The sequence below is a fragment of the Arabidopsis lyrata genome (genome assembly GCF_000004255.2).
Source record: "Arabidopsis lyrata subsp. lyrata unplaced genomic scaffold ARALYscaffold_8, whole genome shotgun sequence".
NCBI lineage: Eukaryota > Viridiplantae > Streptophyta > Magnoliopsida > Brassicales > Brassicaceae > Arabidopsis > Arabidopsis lyrata.
Window position 1 is genome coordinate 14,494,352 of NW_003302548.1, and position 26,282 is coordinate 14,520,633.

At 34.4% G+C, this 26,282-nt stretch overlaps 3 protein-coding genes and 2 long non-coding RNA genes across 7 annotated transcripts; 2 read left to right on the forward strand and 3 right to left on the reverse strand.

The window, feature by feature from the left end:
* Positions 1–5,857: 5,857 nt before the first annotated feature.
* Positions 5,858–7,523, reverse strand: LOC110224942. 3 transcript variants are annotated; one of them, XR_002329397.1, is made up of 5 exons: positions 7,073–7,523; positions 6,692–6,935; positions 6,499–6,563; positions 6,220–6,301; positions 5,858–6,132 (listed from the first exon to the last, which is right to left on the reverse strand). It is a non-coding gene; the product is annotated as an uncharacterized LOC110224942 (long non-coding RNA). The 3 variants fall into 3 exon arrangements; XR_002329398.1 differs by having other exon boundaries at positions 6,692–6,883; positions 7,073–7,517; XR_002329396.1 differs by having other exon boundaries at positions 6,692–6,899; positions 7,073–7,515.
* A 9,970-nt stretch (positions 7,524–17,493) lies between these two features.
* Positions 17,494–18,042, forward strand: LOC110229021. Its single transcript, XR_002332531.1, has 3 exons — positions 17,494–17,727; positions 17,809–17,891; positions 18,020–18,042. It is a non-coding gene; the product is annotated as an uncharacterized LOC110229021 (long non-coding RNA).
* A 587-nt stretch (positions 18,043–18,629) lies between these two features.
* On the forward strand, positions 18,630–21,071 carry LOC9301932 (F-box protein At5g51380). The gene is made up of 2 exons (XM_002864063.2): positions 18,630–19,916; positions 20,625–21,071. The coding sequence occupies exons 1-2, from the start codon at positions 18,745–18,747 to the stop codon at positions 20,890–20,892; spliced, it is 1,440 nt and encodes a 479-aa protein (XP_002864109.1). The 5' UTR covers positions 18,630–18,744; the 3' UTR covers positions 20,893–21,071.
* Positions 21,072–21,136: 65 nt separating this feature from the next.
* Positions 21,137–21,767, reverse strand: LOC9300186. The gene has a single exon (XM_021027988.1). It carries the CDS (start codon positions 21,600–21,602, stop codon positions 21,234–21,236), a length of 369 nt encoding a protein of 122 aa, XP_020883647.1. The 5' UTR covers positions 21,603–21,767; the 3' UTR covers positions 21,137–21,233.
* A 79-nt stretch (positions 21,768–21,846) lies between these two features.
* On the reverse strand, positions 21,847–23,447 carry LOC9301933 (cell number regulator 6). Its single transcript, XM_002865813.2, has 5 exons — positions 23,286–23,447; positions 23,110–23,217; positions 22,784–22,898; positions 22,356–22,624; positions 21,847–22,265 (listed from the first exon to the last, which is right to left on the reverse strand). Exons 1-5 carry the CDS (start codon positions 23,286–23,288, stop codon positions 22,038–22,040), a joined length of 723 nt encoding a protein of 240 aa, XP_002865859.2. The 5' UTR covers positions 23,289–23,447; the 3' UTR covers positions 21,847–22,037.
* Positions 23,448–26,282: the final 2,835 nt, after the last annotated feature.

Below are 26,282 nucleotides of genomic sequence, written 5' to 3' on the forward strand. Positions count from 1 at the left end.
TTTGAGTAAGACATTTCGTCTATGTTTTTTGATGGAACTTATCGAATCTCGACAAAATTTGGAGCCTCCTAGAATCACATTGATCTTACCCTTTTAACTCCTTGGTTCTTCCTCGTTGGATAGCCTTGGTCTTTTGGAATCTTGATCTTTGGAGTTTTCCTTTGCTTCGTGGTATTCCTTCACAAAATCTTTTATATCGAATTTGGAAAGATCTCCACTGGCCCAAAGCTCCGCAAGGTGCCTTTTAAGGACACTACAATCCTTGGTTAAATATTCGGTTACTTTATGAATATCGCAATATAAACTTTCATCGCGGACCCAAGTGTTTGACCTTCCTTTTCCTTGGAATTGCTTTCCGACAGTACTGTTGAAAGGTTGCGACCCAAATTTTCTTGGTCCTTTGCTCTCCCTAGGCTCGAACTTTTTGGTAGGGACGGTGATTGCCGGCTTTTCTTGCTTATTTCTTTTGGCAAAATTTTCTTTCTCGTCCTCTACTTCCATCCAATTGTTTGCATGGAAGAGTGCATCTTGAATTGTGTCTGGCTTATGAAGTATTAAGTCTTCTTTAAACCTTGAATCATGTCGCAATCCTTTTCGTAGGGCAGATAAAGCTGATTGCTGTGAGATTCTTGGGAGCTTTGACAGCACTCCTTTGAACTTGGTGATGAAAACTCGAAGTGACTCATTTGATCCTTGCGATAAGTTCCAAAGATCGGCATCCGAAACGCTTTTATCCATAAGGATGGAATATTGCTTTAAGAATACGGCTGATAGTTCGTTGAAATTGCTGATCGAACCCGGCTCTAATTGGGTGAACCACATTAGAGCTTGGCCACATAGATTTTCCGAAAAAAGCTTGCAGTAACCTGCGTCCTCATCAGCTTCATCCAATTCGACTCTTCCAGCAGCGATCAGAAAAGCTGCGAGATAGCTTTTTGGATCCTCCAATCCGCTGTAAGGGTCCAACTTGAGTTTCCGGGAATCTTTGATCCTCAAACTTGCAATTCGCGAGATGAAAGGTGTTCGCCTAGCTTCTTCAATGACTCGATTGATGTCTGGCTCCGAACTTGTAGCTTGATGAAATTTTGATTTCATTTCTTTTAATTCCTGACTAACCTTCCTCATGGTCTCGAACTGGTCGAGGTTCTCCTGCTCGTATTGAGCTGCAAGTTGTTCTTCATCTCCGAACTGTGTCTCTTCTTCCAACGTCTGAACTACATTATCAGTAGCACCGGGAGTTGTTTGTCCGCTGGTTTCATTTCGTGCAGCGGAACTTGGCGAGTTGAATATCCCTCTTCGGATTCCCACAAGGTTTCCTGCACTTAAAGAGCGAACACGAGTTTGTATAGTACTGACGTTTTGACTAAGAGATACCTGGGATGTTTGCAACGTATCGACGGCCTTTTCCACATCCGAGAACTTTTGTGATATGTCCGACATGGTTTGCTGCATAGCTTTGAGGGTTTCGGCCAATGATGTCTCAACGGTGTCTCCTCCGGATATTGTTGCTTATCTCGGAAGTGTAATAAAGAAAAATCTGACCACTCAAGAATCCTATTTCCCCACAGACGGCGCCAAAATGTGGATGTCGGATTCACACACTCAAGTATTTCTATTAAGTAGGAAAGATTACTCTTGAGGAACAAAAATGAATATGTAAAAACTTATAAATTGCTACGAAAATTGCTATATTATTTCTTTTTCTTGAGAGGAAGATCCTCTTTACATGGCCATTGGCCTTTATATTTATACACAGAGAATCGACATTAAAATGAATAATTAAGTACAATTATCCCCTCTTAAATGTGTCCGTTTTGATTCTTTGACTTTAATGCTCAATGTTTGAATTTGAGTTGACTCTGATCTTCATGGGCCTCGCCTTTTGGCCCAAGTGTCCTTGAACCGACTTACCCGTGTCTTCTACACCGAACTCATGTCGAAGAGCAGTCACTTCGGATTCTCGAAGTGGTGATAACCACTTCGACCGTTCCTTCGGCTCACGGGTCCAATGGGCTTTATCCTTTATGGGCCATTATCTTGACTACGTGGCAATCTTTGGTTGGTCTCGGACTTCTTGTGCGGGATCCGACACCAACAGATACCTCTCGAAAAAAAATTGTAAAGACAGAAATTCATATACATGTTGAAAATAATGTAAGAAAAATATGATTTGTTAACAAGAAAGTATAGATAAGCTAGCTTAGTAATGTTAAAACGGGCTACCCGGTCTGTTTAGGCCCGAACCCGTTTAACAAAAAAAATTAAAGCCCGTTTAGGTTCATACCCGTTTAAGCCCGCCAAATTTATAAAGGCCCGTTTAGGCCCGTCTATTGTCTTCCCTGATTTAAAAAAAAAGCTATACTAACTAATGCAGAAAATATACTTTAGTAAGGATCTTATATTTAGAAGAGCTATACTAACTAATGAAGTAAATATACTTTTGTAAGGATCTTATACTTATCATAAGCCTATGAGTAAACTTTTGTAAGGATCTTATATTTAGAAGAGTTATACTAATTAATGCAGTGAATATAGAAAAAATACAATAGTGAATTTGCAATTACAAAAATGAGAAATTCTTCAAAGTTAGACCCTATAAAAAATTTATTTATTTCATGAAAAATCTTGTCATCCAAATATCTAAAGCTAAAGAGAGAGAGCTATTAAACAAAAAAGATATACTTTTGATAAATGTTGTAAAAACCTAAATGTTGTATTAGAATTTTTTTAAGTTGTATATTTTTATTGAAATATTTGTCATGGTACTTTTAAAATTCAAAGAATTTGAACTATTAACAATAACAATAAGTAGAAATATAAAAACATATATTCAAAAAGTTTAATAAATATTACTAATCACACAAAAATTTATTAAAAAAAATTTTAAAATAGATCCACGCGTAGCGTGGGTTCAGAACCTAGTAATAAATTAAAAAAATCTAGATATTAAAATAGAAAAGCATCCTAAAATCTTAAAACCACAAATCCAAAGAACCATAAAACCAAATAAAAAAGATAGTTGTAAAGAAAAGAAGATATTTTTCATATATTTATATAAATTTTACATAATATATTAATATAGATATATATATATATATATATAAATTTTACTTTTTAGTTTTGGTTATGAAACTCATGGGTAATCCATGACCCTAATAGGTTTTACCTATTAAACCCATAACCTTAATAGGGTAACGGTAACCCACTAAAACTCATTTATATATATAGGTAAAAAAATTCTACCCAAACCCACTAATATCATGGACGGGTTCGGGTAACCCATGGATATTAACCCATTTTGACACCCCTACATATGTGTGTGCATATACATTTTTTTTTTGTCAACCAAAAATTTCCATAGAAATTTAGAGATTTGAAGCATACAAGGAAAGAGATAGTTTTGCCAAGGAGTCAGCTAACACATTGGCTGCTCTTGGAATAAAGGTACAGCGGAAACTTGAAAAATAAGAAGATAAGAGATAGATATCGGAGAGAACGCCATGAATCTCCGTGAGGTTAGATCGGTCCTTGATCGCTTGGATCAGAGAACGGCAATCCGACTCAATGGTAATATGTGTGCATATACATATATTTTAATATTATAACTGAAATTCATTAGACCATTTATAATACCAATTCAACCCAGAGATCCAATAATCTAGCTGGAAAAACTCATATCATAAAACCAAACACAATCACTATATACTCTTGAAATATAGTAAACAAAAAGAGAAATTGTTAAAAATGCCCCTTTCTCAATACCCTTTTTTAAAAATGCCCCATTTTAGAGTCTATTTTTAAGTTTGCCCTCTTTTAATTTTTAATGACCATTTTACCCTTATTTGAAACAAAATTAGGTCCACAAAATACAAAATATTTTTTGGCGGGAAAAGTGATCCCGCAATTTTCCCGCCAAAACACTTGTAAAAACCTTTAAAAAACCTTGTAAAATTTTCCCGTAAAAATTTTTCCCGCCAAAAAATTTTTTTGCGGGAAAAGTGATTCCGCAATTTTTTTTTGCGAAATTTTTTTGGCGGGAAAAATTTACAAGGTATTTTAAAGGTTTTACAGAGTATTTACAAGTGTTTTGTAAGGTTTTACAATGTATTTTAAAAGGTTTTACAAGGTACTTATAAGGTTTTATAAGGTATTTATAACTTGTAAAACCTTATAAAAAACTTGTAAAACCTTATAACTTGTAAAAACCTTATAAAATAGCTTGTAAAATCTTATAATATATTATAAATACCTTGTAAATACATTGTAAAACCTTTTAAAATACATTGTAAAACCTTATAAATACCTTGTAAAAAACCTTTAAAATACCTTGTAAATTTTTGGCGGGAAAAATTTTCCCGCCAAAAATTTAACGCCAAAAAAATTGCGGAATCACTTTTCCCACAAAAAAAAATTTTTGGCGGGAAAATTTTTTGGCGGGAAAAAGTTTGACGGGAAAATTTTACAAGGTATTTTAAAGGTTTTACAAGTTTTTACAAGTGTTTTGGCGGGAAAAATTGCGGGATCACTTTTCCCTCCAAAAAATATTTTGTATTTTGTGGACCTAATTTTGTTATATTTCCTTATATATTTGTGATATCTTTTATTAAAAGAAGGGTAATTTAGTCATTTTGTACATAAAAAGGGGTATTTTTAAAAATGGACAGCTAAATGGGGCATTTTTGAAAAGGGGTATTAAAAAAGGGGCATTTTTGTGAGTCTCCCAAATAAAAATTAATAAACTAATCTAATATATTTGTTTACCATAAATACGATTATTGTATAAAATTATATCACAGAAGATTTATTCCGCTCTTACCTAGTAGTAATTAAATAGAAGAAGATCCTAATTACTTAAAACTATATAATAATAAAAGGTTTATTGAATATAAGCATGAACCCTAGGTTCCTAACTACGAGATCCATCACAGGTCATTGGCTCTTGTCTTGAAGGTCGTCCGTGGATTCCAAGGGTGGTTTGGAAAGTAAAATAGCACAAACCTTGCAGAGGACCACATAAGAGACAATGGTGAAGCAACTTTTGGTCACAAACCTCAACACAACAAGGCCCCATTCCCTTTGGTTCTGAGCGCAACTGTCGTTAGGTGTAACGACGTAGAAGAAGAAGAACAAAAAGACGACATATTTGTGGTTTGATATAGCGACTCCGAATTCATTAAGTTGCCAATCTCGAATACGTTTCCTGTATGGGAAGGACGAAATCATGAACACAATGAATGTCACCAAGCCTAGAAATATGATCACAAGATCAAGAGTTAGGTCTTGCTCCTTTAAGAATTCAAGGACAGACTCCATCATCGCTACGTCAAGAGAACCTGCCAGTTTTAGACGAGGATGCATGTTATGAAGACGAATGAGAAGAAGAATATCGTTAGAGAGATCTCACAAATAATAATTTACCTTTGCAACAAAGCAGCTTGTGTCTTTTTTTTTCTTTTCTTTTTCAATAATCGTGGTTCGTGGACAATTATCTACTTTTCTATTTATAACTTTAAAAGCCCTTTAGTATACAATTATGATTACGTGCTCATCCACTACAAGAAAAATGGCTTTTCTTAGCATCCGAATAACGCTATCTAACTATTCTATAGCGTTTTGACAAACGCTATATCTGCGCCCGTCATAATAGGTCAGACACTTTAGATAACGTTTTTTTGTTCTGCTATCATATTGTCGTATACAATAACGTTTAATTGAATGTAATTAAATATTATATAATAGCGTATTTTTGTTGTTATTAATGATATTATTAACAACATTTTGGAATTGTTATTTTTATATAAATATAACCATTTCTATTTGTTTTATACTAATTTGAATCAATATATATAAATCTGGGTATAAGAAACAGTATATTTAATCAAAATACTTCATTTATTTGTCATGAAGAGTCAAACCTAAGCTCTACATATTATAAAACACCAAGATAAGGAGTTCAAAGTACTTCATATATAAAACCCATGCAAATGTTTCAAATTCTCAATTTGCTCTCCACACTCGTGCACCATCAACCTTGAAAACCTCTACCCAGACCTTGCTAGCGTTGGAACCTAAAGGGATGAAATGGACCTTCTCTGCTCGATCACTTGAAGACACACGACATATTGCAACTCTCTGCCCAGAGTTGACAAAAGAAATAAAAAAAAGTTAAGCAAAGAGTACGGAAAAATTGGAATTCACAAGAAATGTTGGTTTGTTTACCTTAGTTCTATCCCATCCTCCTCTCCTAACTCAACTTTTCAAGTTGCATACAAGAACAGATTCCACGACGCCTCCCTTTGACCTAGAATAGCATGTGTAGATTTAAAACAAAATGATTAATCACAACTTTTGATTAACCTTACAAGTTGCATCAACTAGATATAGCATGAAACATGGCACAAACATGACACAAAGTTAAGTCAACTGAAAAGATCTTATAGAAGAGAAACTTATAATAAAACAAACATTAGCAATCGAGTTTCTCATCTATTTGCTCACCAAAGCATCAAACTTTGGCTTGTATTTCGGAGTAACAGTGTCAACGTACTTAAGAATCTCAATGCCTACATTAAACAAAAAACATCAATCAAATATACAACTTAGCTTCTCAGAGAACAAAATAAAAGCGCACAGAAAAATTCCGCTTGATAACTACCCTTAAACTAGTATAAATTAAAGATTAAACCCTAACCTCGAATCTGATTTCACCTCAACTTGATTCATCACCTATCTTCACGATCTGTTGTCTTAATCCTCACAATATCGCTCATCTCTTCATCAATCGCTGTTAGGACTCCTCCCTTCTACCATCGAGAGGCCACACAGATCCAATGCTCCGACGAAAAGGATCGTATTTGTTCCTAATTATCCCTCACTTTCATCTCTGAGAACATCAATTCCTATAAAAATCGAACCAAATACATCCATCCTCGTGGCTCAATTAAATCAAATTAGAAGAAAAAAAAACCAACACAAAGAGTTAAAAAATCGTAAGAGTTATGGATGAAAAGCACAAATTGGAGAACCCTAAATTAATATCTCAAACATTAAGAAGAATTCGGAAGAGACTCACTGGCGGCTAAGATGTGGAAACGGCGACAGATCTAAGAGGCAATGATGGAGCTAGGGTGGAAGGCGGAGATCCCTTGTAACTATCGGAAAACTAGCATAACATCTCTCGCTACGTCTTCTTCGATTACTTTGGCGGTACATCATAAGCGGCGACGAGATCTGAAAAAAAAAAAAAAAAATTAGATCTGGAAAAATGAGTTTGCTGGAGAAGACGAGAAAAGAGGGAGAAGAGGAAGAGGTGAAGAAGATGAAGAAACGAAGAGACTAAGAAGCAAAGAGGAGAAGTGGATTGAGCGAGAATAGAGTAACGGAGATGAAGAGAAGTCAAAGAAGATAGACGGTTTCATTAGCCTGATGAATAAAGTGAAAGAAAAATAAAAAATTTAAGGGTTTTTGGATAAGAGTTTCTAGAGCCCAATTTTAGTTTAGGCGGTCACTGACTTCTTTTCTCCCGCTAATTTTTCCATAACGTTTTAGTTGTGTATATATGCTATCATATACCATGAGCGAAAAAATTGAGCCAGCGCATAACTTTTTATCTGCATAACATATTATAGCGTGTATCAATTTAGAAACGCTACAAAAGAGTTAAGGGTAAATCAACTATAGCATAAATACATAAATCGTTATCTTTTAATGCTATTAAAACTCAATATTCTTGTAGTGATCTATACTTATTACCATTATTGGCTAATATATCATTTCTAACAAACGGAATATTACGAAATCTATTATGTAATATTAATTAATATCTACCATACGATATCGCGCTTGTAATATGTGTATAATTAAGTTAAGTACGCTGTCATGCTCGCTTTACATAAACGCATTTTCCTTTATTATGTATCAAAACGTAAAAGCCAAAAACTTTTATGTTTCTTCCAAAAAAACAAAAACTTCAAAAGAAAGAAAAGACAAACAAAAAATAGATAAACGAAATAGTTTTGTGCATCTCGAACATATATCAGCATTACTCGAACAATAAACGTGAGAAATGAGCACACAAATAAAAATAAAAATAAAGCTTAGATGCTCAATTAACAACCCATGGCATTTTCCGAAATTGATGATGAGTTTCCATCGCTGATTGCTTTTGTCCAAATTATCCTGGTTAAGAAAGCTTCGAAATCTTCATAAAGAACTGTCGGACAACCTAAACCTATAATCGCCCAAATTCCAAATGCCCAAAAGACACACACTCTCTAAGGCTTAAAGGCAAATAAACGACTAGACATGTGGGAGCAAATATCCAGCCAGAAGCTCCATCCACTTAGAATAACTTATTCAAGCAGCGGAAGAGAAACAAATCCAATAGCCCGATAAAAAGAGAGCCGGAACAAAAAAATATGGATGCAAACGAGGAGGACGACAAACCAGCGAGAGGAAGTAACATAAACCAAAGAACCGCCGAAACTCGTCGCCGAGCACCATCAACATCTAAGACAAGAGTTGTATTCTACTCCTGGATTATATATACCTCAGACACACCAAAGGTTGTCCAATTTATCTTTATGTTGTAACTCTAAACTGTTTGAATGTTTGAAGAGCTTCGAATTTCTCTAACAGAAGTAAGTCCAACACTTACGACTATGATTAATCATCAATATAATTGATTATGTACCTCTTTCGACTTTCTCAAGTAGGAGAAATTAGACCACATATGTCACCGTGAACAAGTTGCAAGCGACGACTTGCTCACCATAAGCTCTTCAGGTGAAGATTCCGGCGTGAAGTTTCAAAATAGAGAAGAAGAAGTTGAATTGAGTGTAAAGAAACAACCTAAGTAAGTAAAAACATTTCGAGAACCACACGTATAGACACTTACGACCATAGCAATCAAAGTGTTTTAAAAGTTTGGATTGCATGTAACTTAATTGTCAAGCAATCAAATGTACTAATAACCAGGGGCGGACCCACTTACAAGAAAGGTGGGTCACCTGGGTAAATTAATCAAATATATTTTAGTGTTTATAAGCAACAAAAGTTCCAACAGCATAGTTGGTATTTTTCAAGTTGTTGACACACCTAAACCTGGGTTCAAGCATCCCAAATGACATATTTAGTCTTTTTTTTTTCCATTTTAACTTAAATGCATATCTTTTTGTCTTATATACTTTTAAAAATTAAAAAATAACAGCAGTTTATATACTCTTTTTTTATTTGCTTATGAAATAATTTTTTTTTTAAGTATTGACCCGGGTAAAATTTATTTCTGGGTCCGCCACTGCTAATAACAGAGAATGCTCTGTTTCGATAACTTGTTTGGGTGAAATTAATAAGAAGATATATCTTCTTAAGTTACGTTGCATAAATTGGTTTGGAGATAAATCTGGAATTCTGGATTGTGAGTGAGAAGAACTTGCATTTTCAAAAGCCACCACCTTTTGAAAATGGGAGAAGAGGGTACTCTAGCTGATGAGAGAGTGTTCAACTAATTAATATCTAAAATACTAATGTACTTAATTAGAAAGTTTATCGTTAACTTAATATGTTTAAAGTTGCCTGGAGGAATTAAATGTAATGAAGTGGAAAGAAATAATACTAGTGTATATATAATGTAAACGTATTTTCCTTATGTTCAACAATTGACTAATTCGGTAAGGAAGGGAGAGGTTACTACAATTAATAGATGGAAGAGTGACAAACAATCATTGATATGGTGGAACTCAGGGTTACTACTACTGGCTGCTAGAATTGGTACGTTTTTTTTTTAGACTAGTTTCAAAGAGAGAACCTTCTTAATTATAGAAATAAGTTGGAAAAAAAAGGTTGGATGTGCGTTGCTAGGTTCCAAGTGGATGAAAGAATTGGAGGAAATATTTTGTTGATGAATTCGAGGAGCTAAGCCAAACAAACTACGTACAAACCAAAATTATGGAGGTGGCAATTAAAAGCTTCTATAACGTTGTATTTGATGCATTGGAAGATTACAATTAAAGCACAATATGGCTTAATTAGTCTTTTATTTTGCAAAAGGTTAATTACACTGTTGGATTGCAAAGCAATCCCTTCCCTTTTGAGGAACTTGATAAGCTTATAGTTTTGATATATATTAATAAATATTTTGTCAAGAGAAAGCTTCTACGATAGGTAGATTAATAATTAATTTATATGAGGAAAAATACCATCTAGAGTACTAGTTTGAACTTATGAGTTGTTGTGGCCATGCATGAAAAAATGTGGTGTTGGTGTAATGGAAAAATAAATGCATCAAAATTTCTAAAAATGGCATATCAAATTTCTTTACTTAGTTGTATCCAGGTTTGCATGTGAGCGTGTGGGAGTTTAATTTGCATGTGTGTAAATTGCTAAAATTCATATTGAAAATAAAACTCATGAAACTAAAACCTTGTTTTTGTTTGGTGTAATTAATGGAAAAATGCATACATATTTCTAAAATGGCATATCATATTTCTTTACTTAGTCGTGTCCAAGTTTGCATGTGAGCGTGTGAGAGTTTAATTTGCTTGCATAGAAATTACTAAAATTAATATTGAAAGAAAAACTCATGATACCAAAACCTTGTTTTTCTTTAATTAGTTTGTATAACGTATTTATGTGTTTTCTTTGGTGTAATGGAAAATTAAATGCATACATATTTCTCAAAATGGCATATATATTAAATATCTTTACTTAGTTGTATCCCAAGTTTGCATGTCAGCGTCTGAGTGTTTAATTTGCTTGGGTGGAAATTACTAAAATTTATATTGATAATAAACTCATGATACCAAAACTTTGTTTTTCTTTGTTTTGTGTCCAAAATTACTTGGCCTTTATATAGACTAAGAATGATATAACATCCCCAAGCAAAAGTTTTAGAGAAACAGCAAAGAGAAAGAAAAAAAAGAGAGAGAGCGCGAGAAAGAAGAGATGTGGAGGGTTATGCTTTTCTTGCTTTTCTTGTTCATCTTATTGATTTGGGCTTTTGCTGCAACCATGCGAGAGAGGTTTCTGAGTTCAGTAGTGTCGATGATGGCTGGTGTGATTATGGTTTTGCTTCTGCTTCTGTTTGTTGCTGTGATGATCATCGTCGCTCAACGTCGTAAGATTCGTAACATGTGATCTAGATCATCATCTCATCATCATGTTTATATATGTAAGAAGTAAAGATGATGTAATTAGTAAAAAGATCAGACATTTTATGTATATAGGATAATCAAGTTCTTATTTTTATTGATATAAATACGGTTATGTAAGAAGTAAAGATGATGATGGATGATGTAATTAGTAAAAAGATCAGACATTTTATGTATATAGGATGATCAAATTTGATGTAATGAAATGAAATGATGGGTGATGATAGTAATGGAGTTTTTATATATATTTTATTGCCTGTCTCTTTTATTTTAAATTTTGTTGGTATCATCATCACTTTCTCTTTTGTTTAATTATGATTTCCGGTGATTCTCCGATGAGGATTCTTGTGGTGAATGTTTCCTTGTTTTGGATTTGATTCTCTGAGTACCCATATGAAATCTTTGTCAATTTGTATTTTGCATATCGATGATATTTGTTCCTAAACCCTAGCTTCTCATCCTCCATTGGCTTGTTCTCTCTCTCTCATAAAACATGAACACAAATTTTACCAAAAAAAAACAAGAACGAAACCATAGCAATAATTTTGTCTTATGTGCGTGTGTATGCATGCGTGTAAATGCCCTATGTCCATGTAGTTGATATTCTATCTGCAAGTGAATATCATTTGTATTTATCATCATAAATGTATATTTGTAACTCTCTCAAAGAATAACTCAAGTTTCATCCCCAAAAAAGAAAAAAAAAAATAGGTAAAGTTATTAAAGACTTTTACATTACTGTATTTTATGTAATTTGAGAAGGCAAAGGAAAAAAAAAAAAAATCTTTCAAAATCAGAGATCGAGTGGTCCGGTAATAATTAATGTTGCCCTGCAACAAACTTTAGTTTCCTTGTATACTGATGATACTGACATTCACTGCTTCGTGGTTCGTCCCAAAAGAATAAGATCAGTTTTACTTTTTCTCATGTTATGTCATTAATTTCCTATGTTCTAACCAATCAAAAGTTTTAATGAAAAAATAGTTTTACCTTGAGTAAGAAAACGAACTAAAGTTGAGACTTTATATAATTTGATATATAATAAACTTTATGGCGGAAAGATTTATTTTCTTATGGACGAAAAAAAATAGAGGACTTGAAATCGGAACTTAATGCAGCTCAACGGGATGATACGAGAACAAGAGAGGAAATTACGGAATTAACATTGCAGCTGAAAGAGGCTTATAGAGATGAAGAGCTATATTGGTATCAAAAAAGTAGGGGCCTTTGGATGCAATTAGGGGATAATAATTCGAAATATTTTCATGCTCTTACAAAACAGAGACGTGCAAGGAATCGGATTACTGGTCTACATGATGAAAATGGGATATGGTCTGCAGAGGATAAAGATATTCAAAACATAGCGGTTTCCTATTTTAAGGATATATTCACTACAACTAATCCTCAAACCTTTGAGGAGTCTCTAGCAGAGGTTCAGACAATAATAACGGATTCGACTAATGATTTTTTAACGGCTCCCGCGACGGAATGTGAGGTCCGAGCGGCTTTATTTATGATGCATCCGAATAAGGCACCCGGACCAGATGGGATGACAGCTTTGTTTTTCCAGAAAGCCTGGATTACCATTAAATCGGATTTGTTAACTCTCGTTAATTCTTTTTTACAAGAAGAAGTTTTTGACAAGCGGTTAAATACGACTAATATATGTCTTATTCCAAAAACGGAGCGACCGACTCGGATGACAGAATTACGGCCTATTAGTCTCTGCAATGTTGGTTACAAAGTTATATCAAAGATCCTATGTCAAAGACTTAAGAAGATCTTACCAAATCTTATTTCGGAGACCCAATCTGCTTTTGTAGAAGGGCGACTAATTTCGGATAATATACTAATAGCACAAGAGATGTTTCATGGTCTGAGAACTAACCAGTCATGCAAAGGAAAATTTATGGCTATTAAGACGGATATGAGTAAAGCTTACGATCAGGTTGAATGGAGTTTCATAGAAGAATTATTAAGGAAGATGGGTTTTTGCGAAAAATGGATTTCGTGGATGATGTGGTGTATCACAACAGTCCAATATAGGGTCTTACTTAATGGACAACCAAAAGGGCTAATAATTCCAGAGAGGGGACTTAGACAAGGAGATCCTTTATCTCCTTACTTATTCATTCTCTGTACGGAGGTACTCATTGCGAATATTAAGAAAGCGGAACGTGAAAACTTGATTACAGGTATCAAGGTATCCACAGCTAGCCCGTCGGTATCTCATCTCTTATTTGCTGATGATAGTTTGTTCTTTTGCAAAGCCAATAAAGAACAATGCGGGGTAATTTTGGGAATTCTAAAACAATATGAAGCGGTTTCAGGGCAACAAATTAATTTTTCAAAATCTTCTCTTCAATTTGGCTACAAAGTTGATGCGTCTATTAAGGAAGAAATAAAAGCGGTTCTGGGTATCCACAATCTTGGTGGCATGGGATCTTATCTTGGTCTACCGGAAAGCCTTGGTGGATCTAAGACAAAGATCTTCTCCTTTGTTTGAGATAGACTTCAGGTTAGGATAAATGGTTGGTCGGCTAAGTTTTTATCGAAAGGCGGAAAAGAAGTTATGATTAAATCGGTAGCTACGACATTACCAACATATGTTATGTCATGCTTCAGACTACCAAAATCAATAACTTCTAAACTTACGAGTGCGGTCGCAAAATTTTGGTGGAGCTCAAACGGTGAATCGAGGGGAATGCATTGGATGGCTTGGGAAAACTTTGTAGTAGTAAATCGGAAGGTGGGGTAGGATTTTGGAACGTGGATGATTTTAATTCAGCGTTACTGGCTAAACAATTATGGCGTTTGATTATGGTTCCTGAGTCACTATTTGCAAGGGTATTTAAAGGACGGTATTTCCGAAAATCCAATCCATTGGATAATATAAAATCGTACTCTCCTTCTTATGGTTGGAGAAGTATAATGTCAGCTAGATCTCTGGTTCTTAAAGGACTTATTAAAAGAGTTGGTTTTGGGGCGTCCATCTCAGTATGGGAGGACTCATGGATACCAGCTCAATTCCCGAGACCAGCAAAAAGTAATGGTTCAATTACTGACCCATCTTTAAAAGTTAATCAACTTATCGATAGCCGGTCAAACTTTTGGAATATGAATCTCTTGGCGGAGCTTTTTGATCCAGAGGATGTCGCGCTGATTAGTGCTTTACCTTTGGGTGTCTCAACTAAGGAGGATACCCTTGGTTGGCATTTCACAAAGTCAGGAAATTATACGGTTAAATCGGGTTACCATACCGCACGGATAGAGACTTCTGATGCCAACCTTAAATTTTTTGGCCCGGATATCAAATCTCTGAAAGCTTATGCATGGAAGGTGAAGTGTCCACCAAAGCTACGACATATTTTGTGGCAAATATTATCAGGTTGCGTACCTGTTACAGAGAATCTGAGAAAAAGAGGTATAAATTGTGACACCGGATGTGTTAGATGTGGCGCTGCGGAGGAAACAATTAATCACACACTTTTTGAATGTCATCCTGCAAGACAAATCTGGGCTCTTTCTCCAATCCCTTCGGTTACAGGGATTTTTCCCTCGGCTTCTATTTACGCGAACTTGGATCATCTTTTCTGGAGAATTCCATCAGAGATTGATTCATCTTCATTTCCATGGATAATTTGGTATATTTGGAAAGCGAGAAACGAGAAGATTTTTGATAATGTGGATAAAGACCCATTAGAGGTCCTACATTTAGCGGAGAAAGAGGCACAAGCTTGGCAGGTTGCTCAATCTGAGCTACATATTGACAACCAAGGTTCTATAGATACTGTAACTCGAAATCGCGTGAAAGAGATTTCATTGGATTCCAGTTACTCCGGACATCGGTGTTTCGTGGATGGATCATGGAAAATGACTGATATTTTTTCAGGAACATGGTGGTACTGTACATCGGCAAATGGAGAGATGCCAACCATGGGAGCTGCAAACATCCGGCGAAGTCTATCCCCCCTACATACAGAAATCGAAGCTCTACTCTGGGCGATGAAGTGTATGATTGGTGCTGACAACCAAGATGTAGCTTTCTTTACAGACTGTTCAGATTTGGTGAAAATGGTGTCTTCCCCAACCGAATGGCCGGCCTTCTCAGTGTATTTGGAAGACTTGAAGAGTGACAAGGAAGAATTTTCTAATTTTTCTTTATCTTTAATTCCGCGTAGCGCAAATGTAAAAGCGGATAATTTGGCACGAAAAATTCGTACCGAACCGCATCATATCACTTATGTAAACAACATTCCCCAGGAATGGCTCTTTTGAGCATCTATTTTATTTAAGCTGTTGACAAAAAAAAAAAAACTTTATGCCCAAAACCTTTCATTTCAAATTGAAACGAAATGAACAAATAGATACATATATATTTTGACACGGAAAATTGGTATGCCCACAACCCACCCAAATAGACACACAGCTTTTTAAAATTCAAATGTTATATCAATAATGAACAAATGGAGGGGATGTGCCTTTAGTCAAGTGGTTAAGTCCACTTGACTCTGCCTTCCCCACCGGAGTTCGACTCCACTAAATCGCGTTATCCCGCGTAGTAGGGATTGACTATGGATCGGGCCTTGTCGATCTAAATATGTCAAAAAAAAATGAACAAATGGAAATACAATTTGAGTGAGGATTTCAAAAACAATGTTAGCGATGAAAACTCATCATCTCCACCGACGTTTGTCATCCATGGCATCTTCGGTTTACCTAATCGGTGATGTGAGGTTTCGAAATCGGAGACTATTTTTATAAGATCTCCGAGTTTCAATTTGCAAATCGGAGTTAATGTTTCGCTAACTCGATCAGTTTGTCATGGTATGAATCTATCTCTCATTGTATGAATTGATGTGATTAGAGTTTTTAGAATTTAGGGTTCATGGAATTGGGAAATTGGGGATTTAGGGATTTAAGAGTTTACCATTATACACACACAAAAACTAAAACTATTATTCAATCTCTTAAGTATAAATTTTTCAAAATTAATATTAAAACAAATCATAAGAGCTAATACTAAGAGACCATTGTCGAGGATGGTCTTAGAACCCTTAAAAACCCTGACATGGCAACGGTTGGTTGGTTGATGGTTTTTTTTTTTGATGAATTTTTAACACAAGAATTTTTTTTTATATGTTTATGATTTGAAAATCAATACTATTTTATATGTTTTTGAGTCATGTATGTTAAAAATTTCATGACAATCAATATATTTTGAGTTTTAAAAATATGATATTTTTATAAATTTTAACAAAATAAATTAAATTTAAAATAAAATTATTTTCAAAATATTAATTATTTATTCTTAAGAACCCCTAATAAGGTTGTACCATTGGAGGAGAAAAAAATTAAAATCTCCTAATGAGGTTTTTAACTTTGAATGATGCAAAATTTATAATAAAAATATTGTTAAGAACCTTAGCTGTTTTGGTTCAAAATTTTTATGAACATTTATGTTTAGAAAAACTATGCCATGAGTATTCATCGGGTAGGAAAAAATAAAGAGACGTAGAATATACTACTGTATGCGTATGAAACAGGTTAGGTAGGGGATTATACTAAGTTACATTTAGCCCTATGCAATTTTTTGTTATACGACTTGTAACTGAAAAGTGAAAACTATGTTGAGCAATCTTCAATGACTATATTGGCTTAAGTTTTGAAACTTACATTTTGGTAAAAGTATTATTAGAATATGTTAGTGAAAATCACCAAATTTTCGAAATGAATAATAATATATATATGATTATATATCATATTTTAACATACATTAGAAATATATTTTGTAAAGACTACATACATTTTTCTTTTCTTTCAAACTATATACATGTTTGTACTAGTTCATGTAAACATTACATTTATTTTGCTAACTACTCAATAAATACTTGCAATCAACAACAATCTTGGATGAAAAAGATACATCGGCTTCAATCTCCTGATCCACGAATATTGTATGTTGTCCTTTACTTGCCACACACTTCGTAGCCCAAGTGTGGTTATCAACCTAGCCAAAGTGTGGTTATCAAAGTGGTTGTAAATTTGTAATTTAATTATCATAAAATTCGAATGAAATTTTTGGAAAAAAATCAATCAACATTTTTTCTTATCTTAAATCCGCATATTAAGTTAATCATCCTTTATAGTATAAAGCACAAGTCACTTGGCCAATAAAATTATGCCACATAGGATTTGTTTATAATTTAAAGAATTATTTAAAATTTTCAAAAAGAAAACCGCCCATTTTCTTTTTTTTTCTACATATGTAAAAACAAAAAAAAATTCCTAAATTTTCTCACACACCACACCACTTTCTTTGGAAATTTGTAACCAACTCAAGATTTTCCAAACCGATTTATCTTCCTCTACAAAAATCCAATTCACGTTAAATCTATCTCTTGCTCTTGCTTTCTCCAGCTTTCCATCACGTATTTTTTTTTTAAATCATTCCCAGATCCATCGATTTGAAATTGTATAGAAAAAACAATGGTATTCGATCCAAGTTTATTGTCTTCTATTTTTATTAGATTAATTTCTCTTTATTCCAGATTCATTTTTTTTCTCGGAAGAGCACAATGTGAGTTTCACTGGCCTCCCTTATACACATATATAGAAATCTGTAACAAAAATCATTACTAAAACTATGTGACATGTGCAGCGATCAAAGTATCAATAGCGGAAAAAGAAACTGAACTGCACTCATCTATGACTGAAAGCTTCTGATCAAGCCATGATATTAAGGTACGGTATCTTCTCTATATGTTTATCAATCTTGCTTTAAGTCCTAATTCTGCATATTTCAAAGGAACCATACAAGTGTTCCTAAAATCCATTTGAAGATTCAAAAACTTCTCTCCAATATCATGTAGTTATAGAAGCTACGGTCTCAAAGCGCACGAGAGAAAGCTACACAACCCACGTCAGTTTCCATCTACATATAAGGTAACAATAATATTTTCATGTATCTTTAATTTTTGTTTACGGTTTAATAATAGCTTTATGTTTTTTTTTTTCTGTATTTTTCATTATAAACTCATCACTATGTTATCATTCAATATGGTACTAATTTAACGGGATTGATTTACTATTGCCTCAAACATGTAATAATTTAATGATTTTTTGTTTTTAACGTTTTTAGAAGTTCATCAGCATTTTAAATTTGTGGTTAGGTCATAACATTTTGATATTACAAAACAAAAGAAACACTCTAAATAATACAAAAAATAGTTTACCGTCCGTAGGACGGGTCATAATACTAGTAATCTAATAATTAACAACATAATCCAATGTTTTAAGGCTAAAGTTAGTAAAGTATAGTAGACCATTTTACACAATTTAAGTAGAGATGTGCACAACACTATCTTTGTCTCATTCTAAGTCAAAGGTCAACTCAAAATGATTCCCATTAACCATTTTTTTATTATTTTATTTTACCCCAAAAAATAAATAAATAAAAATTCGAACTTGTCTCTTTTCTCTTTCGTTATCTCTCTCTCTCTCTCAATGTATCCGTTAGAACAGTTTGTAATCCGCCGCTAAATCAAACCAGAGAGAGAGAGAGATCCAATCCAACGTGAAGAAGAAATCGAAAACGATGTCGTTTATGGAGAAGTTACCGACGAGTCCCAAATCGCCTCTGAGAAGACGACGTTCAAGCTGGACCGGTCCATGGTTAAACCATCCAACGACGTCGTTCAAGCAAGTAGTCTCCGCCGTTATCCAAGCTCAATCACCAAGATCCAGGTTCAAATCCCTCTCCTCTGATTTCTCCGACGTCGATCGAACACTTTCCTTGTCAGATTCTCTCCTTCTTAAGATCCTTGAGAAGCTTCCTGAATCTCAGAACAACGATGTGGCACTCGTGTGTAAACGGTGGTTGTGTCTACAAGGACGGCGTTGGAGGAGAATGAAGGTTTTTGATTGGGATTTTGTTATGTCTGGGAGGCTTGTTTCGAGGTTTCCTAAGCTTACGAATGTTGATTTGGTTAACGCGTGTTTGAATCCGTTGAGGAATTCAGGGATTTTGCTATGTCATAAGTCGATTTCGTTTCATATATCGACCGATTCGTCGTCGAATTGGGATTTTGTTGAGGAGAATCTGTTGGATAATGAAATGGTTGATCGAGGGCTTAGGGTATTAGGAAGAGGGAGTTTTGATTTGCTTAAGCTTGTAGTGATTAATGCTACTGAATTGGGATTACTGAGTTTAGCTGAGGACTGTTCTGATTTGCAGGAGTTAGAGTTGCATAAGTGTAGTGATAATCTCTTGCGTGGTATTGCTGCTTGTGAAAATCTGAGGGGTTTGAGATTGGTTGCAAGTGTTGACGGATTGTATAGTTCATCGGTTTCGGATATAGGTTTGACGATTTTAGCACAAGGGTGTAAGAGATTGGTGAAGCTGGAGCTTAGTGGTTGTGAAGGTAGTTTTGATGGGATTAAAGCAATTGGGCAATGTTGTGAAGTGCTTGATGAGTTGAGTATTTGTGACCATAGAATGGATGATGGTTGGATTGCGGCGCTTTCGTACTTTGAGAGTTTGAAGACATTGAGAATTTCTTCTTGTAGAAAGATAGATTCTAGTCCTGGACCGGAAAAGTTGCTGGGATCTTGTCCAGCTCTGGAGAGTTTGCAACTCAAGAGGTGTTGTTTGAATGACAAGCAGGGGATGAGAGCGTTGTTTAAGGTGTGTGATGGAGTAACTAAGGTTAATATTCAGGATTGTTGGGGATTGGATGATGATTCTTTCAGCTTGGCTAAAGCTTTCAGGTAACTTGGCTTTAGATCACTTCCCTATACATGTTTCCCTTTAATTATTGAGTTCATTGATTGTTATTCAAATGGTTACTTCAAAGAGCAAAATCTATAGTTTTCTGTTGTTCCTCTTAGGTCTTTTTATATCACACAATCCCATCAATTTAACTGCCGAAAAGTGAAATGCAGCTTCTTGGAGAAAGTAACATGTTGTTTGACTGAACAGTATCATAGAAACTTAAACTTGGTGTTTTTGTTCCACATGATATAGTTAGCATAAGACATAATTCCATGCTATGTTGTTGACTGAAGTTTTAATATGGGTGATAAAAAGAATTGACTGTTTTTGCTTTGATTTGTATGTGTTTGATACAGAAACTATGGTTACTTCAAAGAGAAGAAGCCATAGTTTTCTGTTTTTTTCACAACATGATCCCATCAATTTAACTGCCAAAATGTGAAATTGCAGCTTCTCAGAAACTAATGTGTTCTTTAACTGAACTATATCATAGAAACTTAAACTTGGTGTTGATGTTGCATATGATACTATGGTTAATATGAATGGTGAAGAGCATTCATTGTTTTCCACTTTGATTTGGGTGCTGATAAATCTAAAAACTTTCACAAAACCCTGAAAGAATTTCCCTTGAAATAATGAACTCTTATGCTAGTTATACTCTAAGGTGTGAAAGATAGGATTTTGATCATCTTTGTTTCATGCAGGAGGGTGCGGTTTTTATCTATGGAAGGATGCTCAATACTAACAACAAGCGGTTTAGAGTCAGTAATTCTACACTGGGAAGAGCTTGAGAGCATGAGAGTAGTATCATGTAAGAACATAAAAGACAGTGAAATTTCAGCGGCACTCTCGTCTCTGTTCTCCCTTCTCAAAGAACTAACGTGGAGACCGGACACAAGGTCTCATCTCTCATCGAGTCTAGAAGGTACCGGAATTGGAAAGAGAGGTAGCAAATTCTTCAAAAAGAGATGATGTTCAATGTAGAACATATGTTTTGTAATGAAAATGTAGGTGCTCGCATTTCATGTGCCCTGAAAATTCTTATATACAGAAACTCTCTTCTTCTCCGGGCATTATTACTCTGTTGTAAAATCTGCCAAATTTGTAGTCAAATGTTCAAAACGCTTATGTATTGCAATGTTCTGTTGTTATGTATAATAATAATAAAACTCTTGTCAATTTTCGGATCACATTGTGTATCCATTTTGTTCAACAAGGTTAAGAACTTTTTTTTTTTTGCTTTTCATTAAATTACGAACTAAAGAATTTACAAGATAAAGAGATACAAGAAACACTGTTTGTTGTTAGGGTTATTAGTTTCGATCTCTAGAGAAAAAAAGTTTGAGAAAGTCAAAACATTCAAAACAAAACAACCTTCTTTGTCTTCTTCTCGTATCTTGGATCGATTTCATAGCTTCGTTACTTCTATAAGCTCTCATGACCGTGTCTTGTTCCACTTCCTCTTCTCTAAACATCAAATCTGCCACGTCATCTTCTCCGTAGAAGATATCTCTCTTCCCCGCTTCAGCTAAACTCTTCCGTCTACGTAACCCTTCAACACTCGCCGGAAAACATGGTAGCGATGCAGAAACTCGTGACTCCGCCGATGAAACAGGTAAGTCGCCGTCAGGAATCTTTCCTCCGATCATCTTCTCTGGGGTTGAAGTGGTCCTTTGTATCATCTAATCATAAAACGTAGGGCAGAGACTTGTGTACCTAATTTCGTAGTTATCGTTACTTATAAGAAAAAGTTTGGTATTTTGTTATTTTAATAGGACTAGATATATAAAAATATATAATGCAAAACGTGTTACGATCTTTTAAAGATTCTTTAAACAAATTCATATTTATCCAAAAAAAGAGAAAATTAGCAAGCTACGTATAGAAAAAATAATGCATATCTAGTAGAATAACTCAAATCAGATATTTTTTGACGATAAATAGTTGATTTTTTTTATAGAAAATCTTAATTTTGAGACAAGGATAAATCATGATTATACATGGAAAAACAGAATCTATCTAGTATATAAGTTTGATTTTGAAACAAACCAAATCGGTTTACATATAAAGTAGATTCAGGCAAAACAAAACCTTGAATCTGATGGGGAACATTGAGACTACAATGGCCGCATCTCAAGATCAGAGCTATGGTGTGAAACCGGGACAGAGTTGTGGTGGTGGTCTCTGTCACCAGAAGCACTCATTTCTTGAACCGGTGGCGGGTTAATAACAGTCATGGGCATCACAAAGTTATCCGAAAGACGGTTCTTCATCTCGCGGTGCTCTTGGCAAACCGCACAAAAGTGGAGGCAACAATGCACCATACATGGATCACATGGAGCGTTCTGTTTCAATCAACCAAAACAAAACACACACATTTTGAGATTCTTTTCGCAGTTTTATCGATTATAGATGTTAATGAAAACTTTGATTACCTGGAGATGATATTTCCTCTGCAGAGTTTGGCGGACATTTCCGGTGTATATCCCACACATCCACCAAACAAACAACAAGCCTTCCCATATAAGAAAAGACGTATGCGGATCAATACCGGGAACACAAGCAAGCATCGATGCGGCAGTAAGACCGCCTTCTACCACAATGGAATGGCAAATACATGCTTTTGTCCACGAGGTTTCCTCGTCACTCAGAGTTTCATAGACACGCCCAAATAGAACACTTGGGCAAAAAAGTCCCAACCAAACTGTAAAGAGAGTATAAGACATGGGAAGTGAATCAAAACCGAGGCAAATCGGAATGGAAAACCGATATTATACTGAGACTAAGCTCTTAATTCCAGTGAGATCAATCAAACGATGATGGGATTTATACAGATGTGTGCAACATTTTAGATAGAACTTACAACTATTCATGTCCTCGGTGCAGCCGAATATTCCGGTAGTCCAGGGCTCATCAGCAGGAGCTTCAAAATTCTCAGGCAAAGGTTGGCCACACTCGTTGCATTTGTGAACAGCTAGCTGCGGATGAGTTAACACAGACAGAATCAGAGCAAAGATCCAAATAGACTCTGATCTAAGAGTCACTAATCGAGCATGCCTTATTCAAATTGATCATTTGAAGAACATGAATTACGGATCTCTTTCGCAAATCACTAATATTCTCGATTGAATCGTAAACAGGTGATATATCAAATTCGTAAAATCAGATCAGTAGAAGAAAGAGACAGACATGAGAAACTTCAATGGGCTGATTGAGTTCGCCGGGATTAATCTCATCGACCGGAGCTTGTTCCTTCGTCAACTTCACGTACCTCGACGGTGCTCCTCCGTCCGACATCTGAGTCCAAAAATTAGATCAGCCAAAAATTGAATTGAAAATGGAGAGAATAAAGGATCTTCACCAACCATATGAAGGATTGGAGAAACCGAAGAGTGATCTCTTCCTCAAAGGTTCGTGTTGTTTTTTTTTTTTTTGTAACTTTTATTTCTTAATGACATTGAAAGTTATTAAGGACTGTTTCTGTGCTTTAAACCAAACTGTTACCAAACGAGTTTTAACTTTTAAGACTAATTTGGTCTTCTTCCCTCCCGTTGACTCACCTAACTCATTAATTAAGCTAAGTTTCAGTAAAACGATGCCGTCTTACTGCAGAAGAAAATCCAATAACTAAATATGTTGAGATGTTTTTTTTTTTTTTTTTATAAGTACGCCTAGTGGCGGTGTATGTGATTAGTAATAATTTTTGGTGTACTCTTGTATAAGAGAAAAATTTAATATTTAAGTCATCTTATGGATACTATTATTATTTAAAAAGATAATAAATTTTATAAAAATCTTAGATGAAAAAATTGAGGAAGCCACCACATTAGAGGGCTTTTAGATTTTCTATATACTAGGAGAAAATCCGGGCTACGCCCGGAAAATATATTTGACAATTGATATTTTTTAAATTAGTTAATTCAGGTTTAAATTTATGTTTAGTTTTTAGTATATAATTTCTAAAAAAAATTATCATATGATATTATATACATTTTAATTAAAATAACCTATATGGTACTATTAATGTTTAGTTATATTTATCTATGACTATTTCATTTTAATTTATATTTACAATTTTTTTTTAATTTCTAATTAGTATTGTTATTCTATATAGCATTTTTCTCATCTATATCCTCATAATTTATGTTTAGTCGTCTCTAATTGTTTTTTTGTTAACCATCTCTATTATTTAGTTCTTTTATACTTTCTTTTTTATCAAAAATTCTTTTTATACTTTATTTTCCATTTTTATAAAGTATTTCTTTCCAAATTTTGTATTCCTCTCTAATTATCTGTGACTTTGTTTCATTATATATTTTTCTTCTACTTTGACGTTTTCTACAAAACATTTTGTGCTTAGACATAATGTCACATATCATATTAGGATTTATAAAACTTAAAGTTATAGTATGAAAACGAAAATATTCAACGTGCTTACACATGGTGCAGATTTTAATTTCTAAAACATTAGTTTCTAAAATATTAGTCTAAATGTTAATAACAATAATACTTGTTTTCTAATTATTTTTTTGAAAAACACTTGTTTTCCATGTGATCATTAATAGAGTAAAGCTTTATCTTAACAAAATCACCTTTTTTGGTTATTTGGAATTTAAATTATTCTGGAATTTATTGTCTCAATACTGTAATTAGTGAAAATTTTAGGGACCAAACGGAAGGAAAAAAATGATGCAAAACAAAAAAAAATGAAGAATTGGCTTAGTTTTATGTAGCTTTTAATTTTGATGATGTGGCATCTTGAAAGTGCTTTTTGAAAAAGCTGATGTAGATGGCTTGAGAAACTTCAATTAGGGGAAATCTGGGGTACGCCTAGTGGCGGTGTATGTGATTAGTAATAATTTTGTATTATCAAAAAATTAACTTTTGTTATTAGTTTATCATTATAATATGTGATTATAATTATATTAAAATACTACTTCAAATGTTTCTTATGTAAGAGGTTTATATTTAAAATTTTCATAAATCTTTTATTAATATTAATTTCAAGGCCCCTAATTTTACATATATTCATCTTAAACGTGCTGACGTGGCATGATTTTAGAGTGTTTTAAGAAAGCTGATGTGGACACATTGAGAAGTCTCAATGAGCTTCTTTTATTAGTAAGAGATACTGGTAAAAAACCTCAAAAACTAAAATACTTTTCCAATTCTGTAGGGAATAAAAGTAGCATTTTCAAATACTAAAATCAAGATCTATTCCAAAACTACAAACATCCCTTGTGTAAATTTTGATTGTTTCTGTTTGCATTTTCTCAACATATGTGTTTATGCATTCATAAGTTTTTGTAAGATAATTTTATTTTGGTTTTATTAGGATTCATAGCTTGTCAACTTGTCTAGTCGATAGCCTGTTGCTGTTCTATGTATTAAAAATTTCAATTGAAAAGTTTTTAGTCTGATCCCAACGAAATCGTCCAAGATTTTCATAGATATTCCAACTGTTGCATGCTCTTCAACTCTTATCAACAATTGGGTCATTTCTTATACATATCCAAGATTTTGACAAATGTTGTGTCATTTTTTTCCGCAAAATTTCGTAGCAGTTAACCAGAGACTGTAATAAGGTAGCAGACAAGTCATTCTTCACACTTACGTTCCATTTGCATTCTTACAAGTTTGCCAAATAAAAGAAGAGTAATTACACTGCATACCCTAAGACTGAAAAATAATTAAGTCAAAGGAGAAGAGGCGATTTCGTAAATAACTGGTGTTTGGGTTTGGTGACAAAATGGCATAATTACCCCTTCAATCTTCATCTTTCCACGCATCCATCTTTGCCACTGCCACGATCTCCTCCAGCTTCACCACCACACCATCCACTCTCCACGCCGATACGAAGATGATGAAACTCTCTTCTCTGGTCAAAGGCGGAGCCGGAGGGCGGAGGCTTTCAAGCACTTCCACCTGAACTCGATCTGTTACGCCACAAGGATAATTATCACCACCACCAACCCAGATCTGATCGGAGACATAGTTATGGCCCTACCAGTGATGTTGCAGTGTCACGGTGGAGGTTGGGTTAGTGGAACTTCTGATTCGGCGGCTAATCAATGGCGTTGAGGATGGAGTCAAAATGCTAAATTGGCTTGGGAAATAGGCTAATCTTGCTCTTCTTCTTCGTGCCACGCAAATGCATCGATTCGGAATCGTGTTGGTGTTGATCTTGATTTGGAGGATTCTTTGCAGAGTCGTCATAGAGATTGATTGGTTTTTTATGATCCAACATTAGTTTCTGGTTTTTCTAACCATTATCTTTTTGATTTTATATCATGATATATAGTGATATATCGGGAAACACATTTGTTTTACCAGGAAACACATGGTAAGACATTTTCGGAGGC